Source organism: Bufo bufo, chromosome 5 (genome assembly GCF_905171765.1).
Source record: "Bufo bufo chromosome 5, aBufBuf1.1, whole genome shotgun sequence".
Classification (NCBI taxonomy): domain Eukaryota; kingdom Metazoa; phylum Chordata; class Amphibia; order Anura; family Bufonidae; genus Bufo; species Bufo bufo.
This window is the reverse complement of record NC_053393.1, coordinates 411292747-411315009: the sequence shown is the minus strand read 5'-3', so window position 1 is coordinate 411315009 and position 22263 is coordinate 411292747. Positions and strand designations below refer to the sequence as shown.

The window sequence follows — 22263 nt, the reverse complement described above, 5'->3', positions numbered from 1 at the left end:
TAGGGTAAGAGGTTCCAGCCCCTCTGTCTCAAGCAAGGGAAGCGAATGCAACAGTAAGAATTGCTGACAGCCACTCCTCTAAACAGGCTCAGGAGGCCAGGGAGTTTATTAGCCGGAACACGGATGTGTTCTCGGACCTCCCTGGACGCACTTTCACAATTCGGCATTACCTTGTCACTGAGCCTCAGGCGAAGGTCCGGTTAAAACCATACCGGGTACCCGAGGCTCGGCGACAAGCCATCTCGGAGGATATACAACTAATGCTGCAACCAGACCTCATAGAGGAGTCTAAAAGTGAGTGGGCCAGCCCTATAGTATTGATACCCAAACCGGACGGAATGTTACCGTTTTGTAACGGCTTTAGAAAATTGAATGAGATTTCTAAGTTCGATGCATATCCCATGCCCCGAGTCGACGAGCTAATTGAAAGGTCAGGACAAGCCCGATATTTTTCAGTTTTGGACCTCTCGAAAGGGTTTTGGCAGGTGCCCTTAACAGAGGCTGTTAAAGAGAAAACTGCCTTCATCACACCGGAGGGGCTATATCATTACAAGGTGTTACCCTTTGGTTTGCATGGCGCCCCCACCACCTTTCAAAGGCTAATGGATATTGTACTTCGTCCACATTGTCGGTACGCTTCGGCGTACCTGGACGATATCGTCATCCACAGTAACGACTGGGAAAGTCACCTACCCAAAGTACAGGCTGTAGTTGACTCCCTTAGGAAGGCTGGGCTAACCCCTAACCCCAAAAAATGCACGATAGGGTTAGAGGAGACTAAGTACCTGGGGTATGTCATTGGGCGAGGAGTTATCAAACCCCAAGTAAGCAAAATTGAGGCGATTCGGAATTGGCCCCGACCTGTCACCACTAGGCATGTAAAGTCGTTCCTGGGAATGGTGGGCTATTATATGAGGTTTGTTCCCCACTTTGCTCCAGTGGCCGCGCCATTGACAGGGCTCTTGAAGGGACGCAGGTTGGTGATGGTTCGCAGGGATGATCAGGCGGAAGAAGCGTTCTCCGCTTTGAAGTTAGTCCTGTGTGGGTCCCCAGTTTTGGTGACGCCTGACTTCAAGCGGGAATTCATAGTACAGATGGACGCCTCCGAAGTAGGCCTCGGTGCTGTACTGTCTCAGGAAGTTAACGGGGAGGAGCATCCCTTTGTCTTCCTCATCTGCAAGCTTACCCCAGCCGAGACCAGGTACAGTATAGTGGAGAGTGCCTGGCTATCAAGTGGGCACTGAAGTCTCTCTGCTACTATTTGTTGGGGAGAAAGTTCCACCTGGTGACTGACCACTCCCCTCTTAAGTGGATGAGCCAGGCCAAAGAGAGAAATGCCTGAGTCACCAGGTGGTTCCTGTCCTTACAGAACTTTAAGTTCTCCGTAGAACACAGGGCAGGCCGGTTGCAGGGTAACGCGAATGCCCTGTCCCCGGTATACTGTATGGCATGTGTCCACCCCCTCAGGGTTGAACAAAGAAGGAAGGTATGTAGGAAGGTACAAGGAATCATTGTGGATGACTATATATATATATATATATATATATATATAAAACTTGATTGACAAGGACACATATATCAATATCTTCACCAGGTAGATGCTACCAGCAAGATGCCACCTTCTGTACTGAGCTTCATTGTGTGGGACTCACTTTAACCATATTCTACAAGTGTTTACCCAAGGATAACCTATTTGTGTGTGTCTTATATGATGTAGATATCTTGCACACTGCATTTAAGACAAATGTGAATCCATCAAGCACAAGAATCAAGAATCTTTGAGTCCTTGAAGGATGCACATGAATGAGACCTCTGATGGCTTTCACCAAAATACATTTATGACATCCCCTGTGGATAGGGGATAACTGTAAAACCCATTTAAAAAGGATCTGTCACCAAAAAATGCTATACAATCTGACAGCACCATGTTGTAGAGCAGGAGGGGCCGAGCAGATTGATATTTAGTTTTGTGGGAAAAGATTCAGTAAAACCTGTAATTTATACATTTATATCTTTGCTTTTTCTACCCCCTGTGAACAGCTATCAGTACAGGAGGGAGGGGCTATCAGTGATGGACAGCATTGTGTGTATAAGAGATAGCTGTCAATCACTGATAACACCTCCCTCCTGTACCAATAGCACTTCACAGGGCTGCAGATGTAAATGTAATAATTACAAGTTTTACTGAATCTTTTCCTACAAACATATATCGATCCGTTCAGCTCCTTCTGCTCTATAACATGGTGCTTTCAGATTGCATTGCATTTTTTGGTGACAAGTCCTCTTTAAGGATTTTTATGCACTCAACGACACTGCATTTGCAATAAATGACACAGTGATCAGGATTTGTTAGAAGAGGAGAAAAAGAGAAAATATCCTTTAGATCTTACCAGCAGAGACGAGGACAACTGCTGTAAACAAACTCATCTCCTCCTCACTAAGCTGCAGAGCACTAAGCTTCTCACTGAATTCAAAAACAGAGTTGAGCAGCTCCCCAGCTCCCATAGAGCGCAGCTCATCCACACTGTACTTCTTTCCGCTAAGAAAAGTAACAGTACGCTCCTTTGCATCAAATAATGATGCGAACCGTACCATCAATACCTGGCAAAACAAAAGAAAAGATGGTAACAAACTTTGATATTTATGGTCATCATTAAAGGGGCTGTTAACCCCCAATGGTCTTTTAGGAGGCCCCTCCAAATGGCCAAACCTAAAGGGGAAAGCATACTTACCTGCTCCTTGCCGCTGGGTTCTGCCTCCTTTTCTCCCCCAACTCTACTGCACCCCTCTGGTCTCCCCATGCCAAAGTGGATGTTGTGGCCGCGGCAGCAAATGTCTGGCCGCAGTGGTGACGTGTCCCCAATGCATCATGTCATAGTGTCACGTGATGCATGGGGGACATGTCCCCGCAGTGGCCAGTAGTTGGCTGTGTGACCTGTGTCAAACTAGATGCTGACACGGGGAGACCCGAAAGGTGTGGGGAAAGCGAAGAAGCTGGAACCCAACAGAGGAGAGCAGATAAGTATGATTTTTCTCCACAGGTCTGGCCACATGGGAGTCCCCCCTGAAAGGCCCCCAGGGGTGAAAATTTACAAAGTGCAGGCTTCATATTTTCCAGTACACTATTGTGTATAGTGACATTTTTATCAGGCTCCTGATATTGATGATCTAGCCTCAGGATAGGTCTTCAATATCTGATGGTTGGGGGTCCAACACCCCGCCGATCAGCAGTTTTCTGCAGCCTCTGGTGCACTAGCACGTTGGATGAAGAAAGATTCAATGTCAATAACACACATTAGTTCTTGCTAAATCTGTAGTTTAAGAAGTTGTGTCACAGATATACAAAGCACTAATGACTGAACTGTAACAGTACACAGAGTTGCATTTGATTGCAAAATGGATGAAAGTGATTATTAATAGGGGGAGTTTTTTTTTTTAATAGGGCACTTGACTTCAATGTCACAAAGGGTAATAGAAACTTTATAATACTTAAATTGTATGATTCACCTAATAGATTATATAAAATGGGGTTACATGCCGTGGATAAATGTAATAGATGTGAGTTAACAGGAGCAGATCTTGAACATGTGTGGTGGGAATGCAGAAAAAAATCCAGATAGATTTTCATGAGCAATATTAGGTGAGATGAAGGCCTCATAATAGGAAGGTCCACTGTGCTCAATGATAAATTAGTATTTATAGCCCGATTAATAACATCTACGAAATAGGCAGCCAGGGAAACATCTAGAGTAGGAGAATAGGGATCAGAAGTAGAGGAAATTATGTGATATGAAAAAGTGATTCTTGAAAATAAAAGCTGAAAACGGATAAAGGCTTTTTTTTTTTTTCTTCTTACACCCATGGGGGAGAGGGGGAGGTTAATAAGGGAGTTTGATATATTTGAATGTCTTTTTACAAGATTTATATAATTGAAAATAATTAATAAAAATGGGCAAATACAGCCTCCTGATACATGAACAGTAGATGAACATGAAAAACTAAGAAAAATGTTTTTGCGGTTCTTGTGAAATTATGTTGGATTGATGCCTGACTCTAAGGCTGCCTATATAACGGTTTTGTCTATTCCACTACAGCAACATCTGCACTGCAATACTCCAAGAAGAGCTCTTAAGCGGACAGCAGCTGATCATCGGGGACCCCTGGAGACCCTTAATGGCTATCCTGTGGATAAGTAATTTTGAAAAGACAGCAGCACTCTTCTTTTAGCAGCAAATTGTAAACGTTATTCACCAAACATACATAGCAGCGATGTTTCAAATCACACAGATCAATATCATTCAAAACGCCACTGTTGGTGAATAAAGTTTACACTTTTCTGGTAAAAGAAGAGTGTTGCGGTATTTTTCAAGATTGTGAAGGACTTGGAGACTGAAGTCTGGAGCTGCGGGAACCAGTTGGGTAATTCATTTTGAACTTTTTTGAACTGGATAATTATATTTCGATTGTTGTTATTGTATCCTGTGGATAAGTGAAGCAAAATGTTCATAATCAAATTCTAACCTCAAAAGTTCCAGCCTTCAGCAGGTTGACCTGATCATACTGGGAAAGATCTTTAAATCCTGGAACGCGCTTGGCAAATTCTACAACCTCTTTTACAGCCGGGGTAAAACTCACAGAGAACTCTTCCCAGATTTGAGGTCCTGATTTATTTGGGTCCATGAACGGAGACATGCTCATAGGGCAAACCTGTAAAATGTATAAAAGTAGTAAGAATATGATGCAAAATCCAAATCAAGGTGGCAATCAGTAGACACTCATTGACAAAAAAAGAAAGCGCCAAGGAGATGCTGGAATTGAATGAAACATTATAGGAGGAAATGTAATAAAGATAGATGTAAGTGATTACAATATCAGAGTGAAAGGATAGGTTTATTTGGTAAAACTGTACAACTGAAAGGAGGCTCTAGTACCCTGTTGGGCCACCTCTAGCCTGGACACAATATTTGCCTTGTGTGAACACCCTCACATAACCACTGCTAAATAACCACCTCCTAACAGCTAGGTCAGAACTGCCTAGATAGTGGACAATTTGTCGAAATGACCATCCTGCTTCTGTTGGTCCACAGATGCGCACTCAGAGTCTGTCAATTGGGCAAATTGAGGTATGTCTAACAGTCAACTATCTCTCGCTAAGAGGTACACTACCAAAGAGTAGCCTCTAGAAGCCTTTTTATGGAATACTGGGGAAGCACTTTTACGCCCTCTTGTGGCAAGACTTGAGACATAACTGCATGCCGAGTTTTGCAGCAATCCAACAGTTCTATCATGGTGCGTTATTTTATTTATTTTTGTCAGTAAGTGTATTTCCAAAAATTATCCTGTTTAACCTGAACTTGCCATACAGGCCTGAGTAACTGACCTCCGTCAACCTAGGAAGAAGACTCACACAGACCAGGAAAGCCTTCAATGCTCATGAACATATTGGGGTGATTTTTAGAAGATAGCTACACTACTGATGAAATGGTATCAAACTAAGAAAATGTGATTAGAAAATGTAATGGGGTTGTCCAGCCACTGAAAATGTGGGCTCAGATTGGACTAAAACAATAAAATAAGGGATACTCACCATCATCGCACCATTACCCTGCCACTCCTATTCCAAGGATTAGGGGCTGCTGCTGGTGTCCACTTCCTGGTACCATCTCAACACATAGGAAATGGCTGAGGTAGGTCACCATCGAAGTCAGGAACAAGGGGGGCCCATAAAGCACTGGAATGGGATTGGCAGGGGGTATGGTACTGTGAGCTGGTTTTAAAATAATTTCAGCGGCTGGAAAACCCCTTTGATTTTTCTAGCAATAAAAAGGAAAGCAATGAATTCTGTACCAGATGCATTCTCCTTCCCCTCTTGCATGAGTAGCCATTCATATGTTCAGCCTGTGGTACATCAAGCATGGCTCCTCTGCGGCAATCTTTGTGGGAGAAGCCATTGGAAATGTTTATATTATTGTCATTGGAGTAACAAACAGCATGGATGTTAGAATAACCCGCCATGTTCTTCTCTCTGTGCTGTTCATTTATATAATTCTGGTTTCCACTAGCGGGACAGTGAGCAGTGCTGAGACCATTATTGGAGTAGATATTGTTGCTTTTGTTGATGTATTTTACATTATTCATTCTTTCTTCTATCTGGTGGTTTGCTTCGGTTTTGATTTTGGAAGACTCCTGGTTATACATGAAAGTTTCTCTATGAGCCCTAGTTACTGTACCAATAACATCTTCTTTGCTAACATCAAATGATGGCGGAGGAAGAGAAGAAGATGCAGGTAGAGTGAGGCTTTTATCTGAGTAATTGTGACCACTAGTGTCCAACTTTTCTTGAACAGGTGGGGGCACAAGTGGCAAAAGTGAAGGTGAAGCTTGGTAATCTGGCAGTGCTTCTTGGTGTCCTGAGCTAACAAACTGGCTGTTCATCATGGTTTTCATAGCAGTCTGCATCTCCATCAGCATTCTCTGCTTTTCACGTTTTGGAATGCGCCCGAAACGAACAGCTGTCAAGGAAGGACATAAAAAGTGAAAAGAGAGAGATCGTTACTTGAATTCCCAAGCCTGTTAAAAAACATAAAACTTAAAGTCACGAAATGTGTTAAAATGATAAAATATTGTATGCTCACCACTTTATCTCCTGCTGTTTCCAGTGCTGCTGCTCCAGGCTGCCACCTCTGCCCTGTGTTTACAGACTGCAGCCATTAACTCCATGCAATCACTGCAGCCATTTACTGGCCTCAGTGGTCTCATGCTGTATATACCACTGAGGCCAGTGATCAGAGTGGCAGAGCTGGAAATGGCAATGGATAAAGAGGTTAATACAGTCCTGATCAAAAGTTTAAGACCACTTGAAAAATGGCAAAAAATCATATTTTACATTGTTGGATCCTAACAAAGTTCCAAGTAGAGCTTCAACATGCAACAAGAAGAAATGAGAGTGAGACAAAACATTTTTTCAGCATTCAATTAATTGAAAATAACGATTAAACTGAAACAGGCTGTTTTTCAGCTGATCCAAATTTTAGGACCACATGCCTTTAAAAGGCCAAATCTGTGCAAAGATGTGGATTCATTGTCATTTTCATTGTCAGGTAGTCACATGTTGTGATGGCAAAGGCAAAAAAACTCTCCCTTTTTGAACGTGGTCGGGTTGTTGAACTGCATAAGCAGGGTCTCTCACAGCGCGACATCGCTGCTGAGGTGGGACGCAGTAAGACAGTCATTTGGAATTTCTTAAATGATCCTGAGGGTTATGGAACAAAAAAGTCAAGTGGAAGACCCAAAAAAATTTCATCAGCAGTGAGCCGGAGGATCCAATTGGCTGTCCGTCAAGACACTGGACGATCCTCGACCCAAATTAAGGCCCTTACTGGTGCTGACTGCAGCCCCATAACCATCAGACGGCATCTGAGACTGAAGGGCTTCAAAAACAAAAAACTTCTTCAAAGACCTCGTCTCCTTGAATGCCACAGAACTGCTCGTTTGGACTTTGCAAGAGAGCACCAAACATGGTACATTCAAAGGTGGAAGAAAGTTTTATTCTCTGATGAGAATTTTTTTTACCCTGATGGTTTCCAACATTACTGGCATGACAAGCAGATCCCACCTGAGATGTTTTCTACGCGCCACAGTGAAGGGGGTGCCATAATGGTCTGGGGTGCTTTTTCCTTCAGGAAGTGCAGGGGCGTCAAACGGCCGCTGGCTATGTCCAGATGTTGCAGAGAGCATTCCTCATGACTGAGGGCCCTCGTCTGTGTGGTAACGACTGGGTTTTTCAACAGGACAACGCTACAGTACACAATGCCCGCAGAACAAGGGACTTCTTCCAGGAGAATAACATCACTCTTTTGGCCCATCCTGCGTGTTCGCCTGATCTAAATCCAATTGAGAACCTTTGGGGATGGATGGCAAGGGTTTACAAAAATGGACAACAGTTCCAGACAGTAGATGGCCTTCGTGCGGCCGTCTTCACCACTTGGAGAAATGTTCCCACTCACCTCATGGAAACGTTTGCATCAAGCATGCCGAAACAAATTTTTGAAGTAATCAACAATAACGGCGGAGCTACTCCTTACTGAGTTCATGTTTGGAAGTTGGATTTCTGTTTTGGGGGGGTTTAGTTTTTTTTTGGGAGGTGTGGTCCTAAACTTTTGATCAGCTGAAAAACAGCCTGTTTCAGTTTATTCGGTGTTTTCATTAAATTGAATGCTCAAAAAATGTTTTGTCTCACTCCCATTTCTTCTTGTTGCATGTTGAAGCTCTACTTGGAACCTTGTTAAGATCCAGCCATGCTAAATATGATTTTTTGCCATTTTTCAAGTGGTCTTAAACTTTTGATCAGGACTGTATATGATCTTATATTAGTTTAACACATTTGGGGGTTTTCTGGAAATTTTTAAATCAGTTGGAAAACCCATTTAAAAGGGATGTCCAGGATTTTACTATTGATGGCCTATCCTCAGGATAAGCCATAATTATTTGATTGCTGGGGGTCTCACACCCTGCCATCCCTCTGATTAGCTGGTTTAGAACAGCTTTGTGCCGGAAATATAAGCTCTGTCCTTTGTGTAGTGGACGGAGCTGGTTACTGCAGAGCTGCCCCGATTCACTTCAATGAAAGCAGCAACATTGGTAGAAGCTGTGTAGTTGCGGCACCATCCAGAGGATAGGTCATCAATAAAATCTCGGAAAACCCTTTTAAGTTGCCCATATCAATTCAATAACTGTCAGATGAACGATCGTTCGGCCAACAGCTATCTCTCTAGACTCACTCCTGGCTTACCCATATACACAAACACGTTCGGCTTCGTCTGTGTATTCTATCGGGGAAGCGAAGACATCTATGGCGACAGCTTATCTCCCGGGAGAACAAAAGGTTCGGATATTCGTTTCGCCCAATTGTTGTCTCCCCCAACATCATCTACCGGGGAGAGTTGAAGCTCCTCACACACATTAGTGTGTGGGCTGAGCCCACCATTGTTTATGGCCAGCTTTATACTGTTGTGTTATTTACATCAGGGTTTGTACATATGGATCTATACACCTACACACACTGTATAATAGCACACAATTCTTACAGTATTCCACACAGGTATATTTTGATAAGAACTTTGCACTTCTATTTAAACCTCCAACTTCTGCAGAACAACCCCATAAAACGCTATGAGGTGGGGGTTTCATAATTACAAGGTTCGTCAAATATAAAGAAATATTGAAGGAAAACAATGGATGCTCGATTGATACATACCATCTCTTGACATGCCGACAGACAGACACTTCTTGAAACGACATTGCTGGCATCGATTTCGGTTCATCCTCATGATAGAACAGCTCTCATTCTTGAGGCACTTTTTGTACTGGATGTTTTGTTGAATGCTTCTTCTAAAAAAACCCTAAGAACACATATAAGTCCTTATATTAGAGTCAGTTTTTCAGCATGAAAATGCATGATCTGCCATGAGTGGAGAAAAGACCTCCAAAAACCACCCTCCTCCCATAGTATCTTATTATGTATTGACCTATCTTCAGCCTACACAAAGGAGGAGAGCATTTTTATAGTCAGTTTTGCAGGAGTCTGCGTTCCGTAATTTGCATCAATTTTATCAAATGTCACATAATGTTTAAAGGGCTTTTAATATTGATGACCTATTAAATCATCAATATCAGATCAGCAGGGGTCCGACACCCGTCAGCCTAGCCAATCAGCTGTATGAAGGGAGCTGGAAGAGAGACAGGAGAAGGCACACGCGCACCTTCCCTTCATACAGCTGATCGGCGGGGGTGCCAGGTGTTGGACCCCCGGCGATCTGATATTGATGACCTATCCTGAGGATAGGTCATCAATATTAAAAGCCCAGAGAACCCCTTTAATAACTTTAACACATCTTTATGTCTATATATTATTTGCCGTTCAGAGGTGCAGTTATATGTTCTAAAGCCCCTTTTGGCCTGTATTAATGGCAAAAAACATATATATTATTTGCCGTTCAGAGGTGCACGAATATGTACTAAAGCCCTTTTTGGAGTGTATTAGTGGCAAAAATATATATATTTGCTGTTCAGCTGTACAGTTATATGTTCTAAAGCCCTTTTTGGCATGTATTAGTGGCACAAAAAAAAGTATTTGCCGTTGTGTGGTGAAGTGAGAAAATGACAGACCTTTTTTGCGTGTATTAGTGGCAAATAAATATTTATTTGCCGTTCAGCAGTGCAGTTATATATTCTAAAGCCCTTTTTGGTGTGTATTAGTGGCAAAAAAATATATATTATTTGCTGTTCAGCGGTATATATATATATATTTTTTTGTCGTTCAGCGATGCAGTTAAATGTTCTAAAGCCCTTTTTGGCATGTATTAGTGGCCGTTCAGTGGTGCAGTTATATGTTCTAAAGCCTTTTGTGGCATTAATAAGTGGAAAAAAATAAGGGCCTATTTGCCATTCAGCAGTGCAGTTATATGTTCTAAAGCCCTTTTTGGCATGTATTAGTGGCAAAAAAATATATATTATTTACCTTCAGCGATGAAGTTATATGTTCTAAAGCCTTTTGTGGTGTGTGTAAGTGGGAAAAAAAGTGCCTATTAGCCGTTGTGTGGTGAAGTGAGAAAATTACAGACTTTTTTGGGGTGTTTTAATTTCCTTTTTATTTATTTTTTTGATCTAAGAGTATGTCAGACAGAGAAGTGCCAGGCCCTGCAAAGGGGAGTGGCAGAGCCCTAAATGTTTCTGGCGCAGGCACAGGTCGCAGCAGAGTAAGGGGGCGTGGCAGCAGGAGTCGCAGCAGGAGGCCTGAGCTCCCGGTGTCATCTAGCGGTCGTGTCTTGACCAGCAACCCAGCGGTTCTTGAATGGTTGACTCGATCATTCACTTCGTCCCAAGTGACATCAGACACCCCCCAGCCAAGAGTAGGTGGGTTCGTCAGACACAACCCTTAGTTGGCATGGCCTGGGAGCAGGCCCTGTGCCCTCACCTGTCCTCAACCTGCCTCTGTCCTTTTCTGTTCCCTCAGGCAGAGAAGTATTATATGCTGTGGGCTCAGCTCCACTATACAGCGCGGGGACGAGCTACTAGAGGACAGTCAGCAGCTACTGGCCAGCCAAGATGTGGAGGAGCTTCCTCCGGGATGCGGGCAAGTAGTGATGAGGAGAGTGGCATGGGAGCTGGTGTTGCGAGCGGTCAGGCTCCTGACCCAGAGATCGTTGAGGAGGACATCAGTGACGTGCAGACAGTACTCGATTATGATGATGCAGCTGATTGCACTTGGGAGCCGGGTGAATTAGGGGCTTCATCATCATCGGGAGAAGAGGGTGGCAGCTTGCCCGTGAGGCAGCAGCCAGCAAGTCACTAGCGTGGCCGGGAGTCAGCAGGGTGGCAGCAGAGGTAGGTTGGGAGCCAAATGTGCCTGGGGCAGACCACCCGCTTTGCAGAAGCTTACCTTCCCGGAAAGTAGCAGTGCAGTCAGTCAGTGCGGAGTGTTGGGGGTAAAATCACCTACTCGGCAGTGTGGCAGTTTTTTGTTAAGCCGCCGGAGGAGGTGAACATGGCCATTTGTAGAATCTGTGAGCAGAAGGTGAAGCGTGGACAGAGTGCCAATGTTGGCACCACAGCCCTGCATTAACATATGAGGCGCCACCATAAAGTGGCCTGGGAGAAAAGTGGCTCCGATGTGGTGGTCCAGCCTGTCGCGAAAACCGCTGCATCACCCAGTGGAACGCACCCGATTTCAGGCCGTCAAGGCTCCACCACCTCAGCTGAAGGGAGCTGTCTGTCCTTCCCATCATCTGCTGGTCCTGATGCTCCTGCTCCTTGTCAGTCATTCCGTCAGCAATCAATCACTGAAGCGATTGCCAAGAGACAACAGTATGCGTGCACTCATCCAACGGCGCAGAAGCTGAACATGCTCCTGTCCAAGTTGCTGGTGCTGCAGTCTCTCCCTTTCCAAGTGGTGGACTCTGCACCTTTTAGAGAACTGATGGCTTGTGTCGAGCCAAGGTGGAGAGTCCCAAGCCGTCATTTCTTTGCCAAAAAGGCAGTACCTGCCCTGCACTTGTATGTAGAACAGAAGGTGAGTCAGTCCTTGAGCTTGTCGGTGTCTGCCAAAGTGCACGGCAGCACCAACGCGTGACGCTGTAACTACGGTCAGGGAAAATACATGTCCTTTACGGCCCACTGGGTGAATGTGGTTCTTGCACAGCCACACCAGCAACTTAGCCAGGTGACGCCGCTTCCGCCTCCACGTTCTCACGCCGTTGGTCCTGCGACAATGTCCGGCTCTGCCTCCTCATCCTCCACCGTGTCCTCAGCCTCCACTGCAGGGACAATTCACAGTGCCCCTCCAGCATACCACATGTGCAGGGCACGGCAGTGTCACGCTGTTCTGTACCTCGTTTGCCTGGGCGAACGGACTCACACAGGGGAGGAACTGCTCCGTGTCCTTCATCAAGAAATTGAATCCTGGCTTTCTCCGCGACAACTGAAAATCAGAACCATGGTGACCGACAACGGGAAGAACATGGTGTCAGCGCTGCGTCAAGGAGGGCTGAGCCATGCACCCTGCATGGCACACGTGGTCAATCTAGTTGTCAAGCGGTTCCTGAAGTCTTCTGCAAGACATTCTAAAAATGGGCAGGAAACTTTGCATGCACTTCAGCCACTCGTACACCGCAAAGCACACCTTCCTTAAACTGCAGCGGCAGAATGGCATTCCCCAACATAGGCTGATATGCGATGTTTCCACTCGTTGGAATTCCACCCTCCATATGTTGTACCGACTATACAGAGAAAGGCCATAAACGATTTCTTGATGATCCAAGAGGACAGAAATACTTCACTGTGTAACTTCGATGTCAGCCAGTGGCAGCTCATGCGGGACACCTGCAGTTTGCTCGAAAAATTCGGCGGACCGGCCGAATCGAATTTTTGAGAAATTCGCTCATCTCTAATCATCGGCTTCCAACAGCTATAACTTTTTTTTTTTGTCTATGTAGCTATATGTTTTACGTCGTTTTAAAAGGCACCATTTTGGGGTACACATTACTTTTATTAACTTTCTGAGAGGGAGATGGGAAAAAAACAGCAATACTGCTACAGGTATAAATAACATGATAACTTCATTGTCTGGGTCAGTACGATCATAGCGATACCAAGTACATATAGTTTTTTCACGTTTTACTATTTTTGCACAATAAAAACACAAAGAAGAAAATATTTTTGCATCGCCTCATCCTAAGACCCATCATTTTTTACTTTTCTTTTTACGGAACTGAGTGAGGGCATAATTTTTTTTGTAAAAATTTGTCATTTTCATTGGTATCATTTTGGGGGACATACATGGTTTGATCGCTTTTTTATTCAGTTTTTTGTGACGAATAAGCAAAAATCAGAAATTCTGTCTTTTTTTATTTTTTTTGCAGCGTTCACTGTATGGGATAAATTACATGATAATTGCGTAGTGTGGATCGTTACGGACGCGGCAATACCAAATATGTGGAGAATTCATTTTTCCAATCTTTTCCATTGAAAAAATGATAATTTTTCAATTAAAATTTTTTTTTTCTCACTTGGATTTTTTATTTAACACTATTTCTGTACTGCATTGTATTTTAATGTCAGTGCTATACTGACATTCACAGGTAGGCTGGGAAACGATAGAGGCAGGTCTGAGGCCTTCACTAGGCCCCTGCCTGCATGCACTGACATCTGCACCCTGAAATTTTATTTGTGGGGTACTCCTGCCAATCCAGGCCATTAGAGCAGGAGCTCGACTGTTATGTTACAACCGTGCCCTGCTCTCTGCTGCATGGGAGACCTGTGCAGTGCTTACACTGGGCTGCCATAAAATGGCGATGGCCGAGCCTAAGGCCCCTTAGTGACCACCATAAGAAGGCATATTGGTGGTAACTGAGGGGTTAAAGTAGGAGGGAGGAAAATGTTGAACATGTTGGTTATAGTGCATTTCCTTCTGAAATACTGGGGAAAATTGGTTGTTACAGACATTTTTCTGATGAAGAACATACATGATTAAAAAGTTGATTAGAGAGGGAATCCACATATAGAAGCAAATTATACGCTGTTTAGCTACAATGACCTCAAATTCCTTGAAGTGGCAACCAAAACCTGAAAAACATGGATGGAAGTGGGGAACTATGTTCAAATGGATCGAAGTATAGCCGAAATGGCAAAGGCTCAGCCAATGATCACCTCCAGAAAGATCAAAGATGATTTGAAGTTACCAGTGAATACTGCTACAATCAGAAAAGTGAACCCAAGTTACCAGGAAGAACTCCCCCCAAAGTCCGGTTGTTGAAAAAAAGACATGTCCTTAATAGGTTAAAATTTTCCAAGAAACACATTGACTGTCCCAAAGAGAAATGGCGCAACATTTTGTAGACTGATGAAAGCAAAATTGTTCTTTTTGGGTTTAGTGGCCGCAGACAGTGAGAAACATTTATAAAGACTGGTGTTTCCATATGCCACTGTTCATCCTCTGTGCACCGTAACAAGATGAGTGTCATTTATTAAGAGGCACTTCTGGAAATCTGTGCACCAGAAACTGAAGTCTACGCTAGCCCGAAGATGGCACAAACTTCAGTTATAACTTACGTAAGAAGCCCTGCCCGCTTTATTGGTGAGAAGCTCAAAAAGTCGGAAATTATGGAGCAATCTTGGCATGCGCCATCATTTTTGACTTTTTTATGCCACAGTAATGGCCTAAACCCTTTAGGCCGTGGTATCCCGGCCTAGATTCCTGCTGACAGCAGGAGCGCACGGCGTCATTGGTTGCTATGACGCCGTGCTCTTCATGCCACCGCTGCACTACAGTAATACACTCGTATAGATCATACGAGTGCATTACTGTAGTGCAGCGGCGGCATGAAGGGCACGGCGTCATAGCAACCAATGACGCCGTGCGCTCCTGCTCTCAGCAGGATGCCAGGCCGGGATACCATGGACCGTTCACGGCCGTGTGCATTCGGCCTTATAAAGTGCCCCTCACTAAGTCAGACAACTCCCGAGCACTGAATTGAAGCCACGGCATGAAGCATGGTGGTGCAAAAATCATGATATGGGGATGTTTCTCATACCATGTCTTTGGGCCTATTTATAGTATACGAGGGATCATGGATCAGTTTGAATATATCAAATTACTTGAGGAAATCAAGTTGCCCTATGCCGAAGAAGAAATGCCCTTGAAATGAGTTTTTCAACCCAAAACACGCTAGTAAGTGAACACATCTTGGTTATAGACAACAGGATTGAGGTAATGGAGAGGGCAGCCCAATCGCCCCCATAGAGAACTTGTGGGGTGACATCAAAAATGTGGTTTATAAGGCAAAACCGAAATATGCAGGAACTGTGGAATGTAGTCCCATCTTCCTGGACTGGAATACCTGTCCAGAAGTTGGTTCGCTCCATGCAATGCAGATTCAAGAGTCAAGCAGTTCTCAGAAAACAACATTGCTTACCGGTAATCGTTTTTCTCGATACCCATGACGGCACCCAGTGCGACTCAGGACCTCCCATCAGGACAGGAAACCTGAGAAGATAAAAAGGACACACCTCCACCCAACACCAGTGGAAGAAATAAATTGTTCTCCGGAGAGAAGTGATAAGGGATTAAAGACCCTTTTTTTTTTTTTAAATCTATATTACTTCATATAGACCTGACTGATACCTTATATATATTTATAAATGTATCTGTATATGTATCTATATATGGGGAGGGAACTATCGGGTGCCGTCATGGGTATCGAGAAAAACGATTACCGGTAAGCAATGTTGTTTTCCCCTCACCCATGACGGCACCCAGTGCGAGATAGACTATAAGTAGAGTCTAGGGGGGGGCCACAGCCTGCAGGACCTTCTGCCCAAATGAGGCGTCAGAATGGAGCTGCAACCTATAATGTTTGAGAAAGGTATGTGGGGAACTCCATGTAGCTGCCCTACAAATCTGAGCTAAGGACACGTCAGCCCTTTCAGCCCATGAGGTAGACACTGCCCGAGTAGAATGGGCCCCGAACCCAGAAGGAGGGGAAAGACCCAAGGAGATGTAAGCCTTTGTTATGGCCTTCTTCACCCATCTGGCAATAACCCCGCAGGATGCTTTCTTACCCCTATTCCCCCCTAAAAACTGGACAAGAAGGTTCTCGTCTTTCCTTCATGAAGACGTAACATCCAGGTAAACTAACAAGCATCTTTTAACGTCCAAGCAATGAAAACTTTTTTCCCTGCTATTGGAGGGGTTAGGAAAAAAGGAAGGCAACACAATGTCCTGGCTCCTGTGAAAATCCGAGACAACTTTGGGAAGGAAGGAAGGCAGGGGCCTAATTACTACTTGATTGTCCTGGATGACAGTATATGGTGGATGTGCAGAGAAGGCCTGGATCTCCGAGACCCTCCTAGCAGAGGTGATTGCCAGTAGAAAAGCCATTTTAATGGACAGGATGTCAATTGGGATCTCTAACAAGGGCTCAAATGGCTTATCGGTTAGGGCTGTCAAGACCCTGTTTAAATCCCATGGGGGGGAAAGAGGCCTTACAGAAGGATGGATTCTGGCCGCGGCAGAAAGAAAACGTTTGACCCAAGGATGCATTGCTAACTGGTAGTCGAAAAAATAGCTCAAGGCTGATACCTGTACTTTTAGGGTGGAGGCTTTGAGTCCCTTGTCTAAACCTGCCTGCAAGAAGTCTAAAACTTTAGGTATTTCTGGAGGTTTAAATGGATCAGGGCTAGACCCTAGAAAGGAAGCAAAGATATTCCACACTCTATTATATTTCCTGGCTGTTGTAGCTTTCCTACTGCCTAAAAGGGTGGAAACCACCTTGTTAGAAAGCCCTCTACTCAACCAGATGCCCCTGTCAAACTCCACACTGCCAATTGTAGAATCTCCGGATTGGGGTGGCATACAGGCCCCTGGAGAAGGAGGTCCTCCCTTGGAGGGATCGTCCAGGGGGGGCTTCTGGCTAGATTTAACAGGGTGGAGTACCAGATCCTTTTGGGTCATTTCGGGGCTACCAGGATTATAGAGGCTCCCTCCCTCCGTACTTTCTTCAGTACCTGTGGAATTAGGGAAATAGGTGGGAAGGCATAGCCGCGTTCTCGGCTCCAATCCTGGGCCAGACTGTCCACGGCCGTGGGGTTCTCTGTGTGATTTAAGGAGAAGAACCTCTCTGTCTTCCTGTTCTTCCGGGTAGCGAAGAGGTCTATAGTTGGGGTCCCAAACCTTAAGACAATCTGGGAAAAGACTTCTCCGTTCAGACTCCACTCTGCCTGGCTGAGTTCCACTCGGCTTAAAAAGTCGGCCACCGTGTTCTCTTTTCCCTTTAGATGTATTGCAGATAGGAGCAGGTTCCTGTCTTCTGCTATTTTGAAAATTTCCTGGCAGAGGAAGATTAGGGATGGTATTTTTGTTCCGCCCTGGTGATTTATATAGGCCACTGTTGTTGAATTGTCCGAGTAAAAGACCAGTTTTTTGTTCAAGACATCTGGAACTGCCACCCTTAGAACTCTTTCTACTGCCCTGAGTTCCTTGTAATTTGATGTGCAGGCTCGGGTTCTTAAATCCCATCTTCCCTGCCAATATTTCCCATCTGAATGAGCCCCCCAACCCCACGGACTGGCGTCTGTTGTTATCCGTATGGGTTCTATGAAGGACCAGGGCATCCCTGCCGAAAGATTCTTCTCGGATGTCCACCATAGGAGGGAATACCTTGCTCTGGAGGAGAGATGAAATTTTTCCTCTAGTGTTTGTGGAAGACCATTCCATTTCTTTAAGATATCCCACTGTAACGATCTTGTGTGAATCTGAGCAAACGGCACTGCGGGAATCGTAGCCGTCAGGTGCCCTAATACTGCCATCGCCTTCCTGATGGAACATCGGAAGGAGCGGAAAAGGATCCAAACATGTTCCTTTGTTGAAACTATTTTCTTCTGAGGAAGGAATGTTTTCTGAGCCGTGGAATCTAGCTGCATCCCTAAAAATACGCAATTTTGAGAGGGGGTTAGGCAAGATTTTTCTCGATTGACCTTCCATCCCAGATCTTTCAATAGAGAACACACCAGGACAAGATCCGTCTGTAACTGTACCTTCGTCTGGGCTATGAACAAAAAATCGTCCAGATAGGGTACTAACACTATCCTGGACAATCGGAGGAATGCCACCATCTCCGCCACAACCTTTGTAAAAATTCTCGGGGCTTGTGAGACCCCAAACGGGAGGGCCCTGTATTGCAGGTGCAGAAGCTGGCCCTTTACTTGGACAGCCGTTCTCAAATACTTTTGGGAGGAGGGATGAATAGGGATGTGGTAATAAGCATCCTCTAAGTCTATACTTGCCATCCAGCAATCTTTGTATAACAGATCTATAGTTGTCTTTATCGTCTCCATCCGGAATCTTTTGTATTTCAGGAACTTGTTTAGTCGTTTTAGATTTAGAATCATTCGAAAGGACCCATTGGGTTTCTTTACTAGAAAGAGTGGGGAGTAATACCCCCTGCCCTCCTCTTCTATGGGAACTTGGCAAACGACTCCTTTGTCCAATAACAACTGAACCTCTGCCTCTAAAACTGTGGATTTTAAGGGATCTTTCGGAGTTGGAGTGTGGGTGAAGAAATTTTGGGGGTAGGAGAGAAACTCCAATCTGACTCCCTCTGCTATCCCTCCCAAAACCCATTTGTTTTGGGTGACCTTTGACCAAGCAGGGAGAAAGGAAGAGAGTCTCCCCCCAACTTGGAGCCCGGCGTCATTGCTGCTTATCTTTTTTATTATCTTGGGATTTGAAAAGAAAGCCGCTAGATTTCCTCTGAAATCGATCTCTCTCTTTCCTATCGTAGGGCTTGCCCCTCTGCCTTCTAAAGCTCTGCTGGGGCCTACGAAAAAAGGGGGGCTTCTGAGGGACAGGAAACCCCCTTTTTTTGTCAGAGGCCTTCTCCAGGATGTCATCTAAAGATGACCCAAATAATCTGTCGCCTTCACACGGAAGGGCACAGAGTCTGGCCTTAGATCCCTGGTCACCCTTCCAGGATCTAAGCCAAATAGCTCTTCTAGCCGCGTTTGACATAGCAGAGGCTCTGGCGGAAAAGCGCATCACATCAGTGGAGGCATCCGTTAAAAAATCAGCTGCTTTTGAGAAGGTGGGGAGAGAAGCTAGGAGCTCTTCTCTAGGTCTTTTTTCTTTAAGATGTGACTCTAGCTGGTCAATCCATAGTCTCAGCGACCGGGAAACCCAGGTGGCTGCGACTGCCGGCCTGAGACAGGCGGCCGACGTCTCCCAAGCCCGTTTAAGATATATGTCCGCTTTCTTGTCTAACGGGTCAGAAAGACAACCTAAATCATCAAATGGGAGGGCAGACTTTTTTGCAATCTTGGCGACTGGTGCATCCACCGTAGGGGCCCTATCCCAGCTTGAGGACACTTTTTCTTCATAAGGGTATTTTCTTTTAACAGAGGAAGGTATGAAGAACTTTCTGTCAGGATTCTTCCACTCTTTTTTAATAATCGCCTGCATGCTTTCATGCATAGAAAAAACCCTATGTTTTTTAGGGCCTAATGCCTGAAAGGCCTGATCCGCAACTGATCTGGTCTGCTTAATGTCTTCCAACTGCATAGTTGCTCGGACCGCTTTTAATAATGGCTGCGTATCCTCAGGGGAAAAGAAGGACTTCCCTGAATATTCCTCGTCCGAGGAATCTGAATTACTGGAATCTAACTGCCCGGATTCTCTGGCTTCACTATCGGACGAGTCCATTTCCATACTATCACATTCTGTGGCTTTATCCGGGGATCTGGCACGGCCTTTACTGAATGTCTTGAAGGATGCTTTGATTAAGGACCTCATAGATCTTGTAAGGGTCTGGGACTGTTCCGCTACCAGTTTGTCTATACATGCCGTACACAGAGGTTTCTGATAGGATGCAGATAGAGTCGTCTTACAATCTGCACACTCTTTGTGTTTTGACTTGGAAGACGACTTTTTTGGAGGCTTTGGGATCTAAGACAGAAACACCTTATTAGTAAAAAAGGAACGTTCTCACCATGTGAATTTTTCCTTCCCCATCCTTAGGACCAGTACCGGACTTGCAGGCCTCAAGGGGTCCAGGGGTTCAGCGCGTCCATCTGTAGGCTCCGACATGCTTGCTAGCTGGATCCTACTTCAGCACAAACACACTGTGCCTCCGCTGGCTGCCTGCACCTGCCGCCGCATTTATAGATTTAAAAGACGCGCCTCGGCCCTCACTTCCGGGTCCTGCGCGTCGAGGGAGAAGCCCCGCCCCCCCCGACGTCATCGGCCGGCCCTCCGAAAGATGGCCCCGCGCATGCGCATAAGCGCTCAGACGCGCGGGCGCCATTCTCAAACTGGGCAAGCCGGCGTGGGGAGCCGCCTGAACACGGCCACAGCGGCTCCCCGCAGGACCGGCAGCGAGTGCGGGCGCAGGCAGACTTGTGGGGAGCGGCTTCCGGCACGGCCACAGAACTACCGCTCCCCAGGGATAGGTCTTCCCACGGCAATGCCACAGACCCCCCCCAGCGCTGCCTTCTTCTTTGAGGTACGTCCCACAGAAATACTGCTGCTTCTCAGGAACTCCCATCCGGAGGACAGGAAACCTGAACTGGTGTTGGGTGGAGGTGTGTCCTTTTTATCTTCTCAGGTTTCCTGTCCTGATGGGAGGTCCTGAGTCGCACTGGGTGCCGTCATGGGTGAGGGGAAACAATGGTTATGCCACTAAATATTAGTTCAGTAATTCAAAGTCAAGTGAAATCTCAAAAAAAAAAAACAGTTTATACATTACATTTTTGAGTTTTTAAAGAAAAATGCTGGTACTGCTATTTTTTGAACAGCCTAATATTCATACTGTAATATATATTATACCCACAGGAAATCTACACGAATAATCCACCACATAAACAATTACTACAGTAGAAATAATGACACTTGCCTTACAGCCCTCACAAGCATGGACTCCATAGTGAAATCCAGACGCCACATCTCCACACACTTTACACAGAAGAATCATTCCATTGAATTCTAAAAAGATTAACACATAACATAGTAACATAGTTTATAAGGACGAAAAAAGACATCTGTCCATCCAGTTCGGCCTGTTATCCTGCAAGCTGATCCAGAGGAACACGACACAATTTACAATATTGTCAATGTACAGGTGAAACTCGAAAAATTTGAATATCGTGCAAAGTTCATTTATTTCAGTAATGCAACTTAAAAGGTGAAACTAACATATGAGATAGACTCATTACATGCAAAGCGAGATATTTCAAGCCTTTATTTGTTATAATTTGGATGATTATGGCTTATAGATTATGAAACCCCAAAGTCACAATTTTGAGGTCCCCCTTTGCTCAGGGGGTATGGATTAATTAGCTGACTAGAGTGTGACACTTTGAGCCTAGAATATTGAACCTTTTCACAAAATTCTAATTTTAAGCTGCATTAATGCAATTCCTTTCAATTTGCATTTCTGAAATAAATGGACTTTTGCACGATATTCAAATTTTTCGAGTTTCACCTGTATTTCTTAAATATGTGTGTATATACTGTATATATACACACACATGCCCTGCTTTTAAATTTGCATTATATTAGGGCTACATTCACACAAACGTATTTTGTTTCCGTGTCCATTCCGTTTTATTTAGCGGATTGGATGGGGACCCATTCATTTCAATGGGTCAGCAAAAAATGCGAACAAGCACATCGTGTGCTGTCCGCATCCGTATGTCCGTTCCGTAGCTCCGCAAAAAATATAGAGCATGTCCTATTCTTGTCCGTTTTGCTCTTACAATGTATCCGCAAAAAACACGGATGCAATACGGATGCCAAAAGGAAGTCATCCGTATTTTTTGCGGACCGCAAAACACATACGGTCGTGTGAATTTAGCCTAAGGAGGACCTGTCACCTCTCCCGATTGTCTGTTTTAGACTAGGGCTACAAGGCAACAATGGTCGCGGGCAGGTTTTCAGCATAGTGGTCATCCCATAATGAATATGAATAGGATCACCGCGCCAGTCGCAAGAAATCCAACACAGCTGCATTTCTTGCTACTGGCGCGGCGATCCCTTTCATTTCTATGGGATCACCGCTATTCTGCTATCCTGGCCGTGACCAGTGTCGCCGTGCAGCCCTAGACTTAGTAACTACTTGTATTCCCAATGGAATAACATCTTTTCTTATGGCTCTAAATTGTGGCATTCCTCTATTATTCTTACCAGAAATTTATGAACAAATTGCCAGCAGTCTGCAA

General features: G+C 44.8%; 1 protein-coding gene across 2 annotated transcripts in view; it reads right to left on the bottom strand.

Annotated features, from left to right (window-relative positions):
* Window positions 1-22263, bottom strand: part of NR1D2 (nuclear receptor subfamily 1 group D member 2) — a 54290-nt gene that overhangs the window by 9629 nt on the left and 22398 nt on the right. The window contains exons 3-7 of one of the 2 annotated variants that reach the window (XM_040433116.1): window positions 20940-21028; window positions 9257-9401; window positions 5848-6512; window positions 4522-4707; window positions 2391-2601 (exon numbers count right to left, since the gene is read on the bottom strand). In XM_040433116.1, the coding sequence (XP_040289050.1) occupies window positions 2391-2601; window positions 4522-4707; window positions 5848-6512; window positions 9257-9401; window positions 20940-21028 (1296 nt within the window). The remainder of the gene's footprint in view (window positions 1-2390; window positions 2602-4521; window positions 4708-5847; window positions 6513-9256; window positions 9402-20939; window positions 21029-22263) is intronic. The other variant, XM_040433117.1, reaches the window with a different exon arrangement.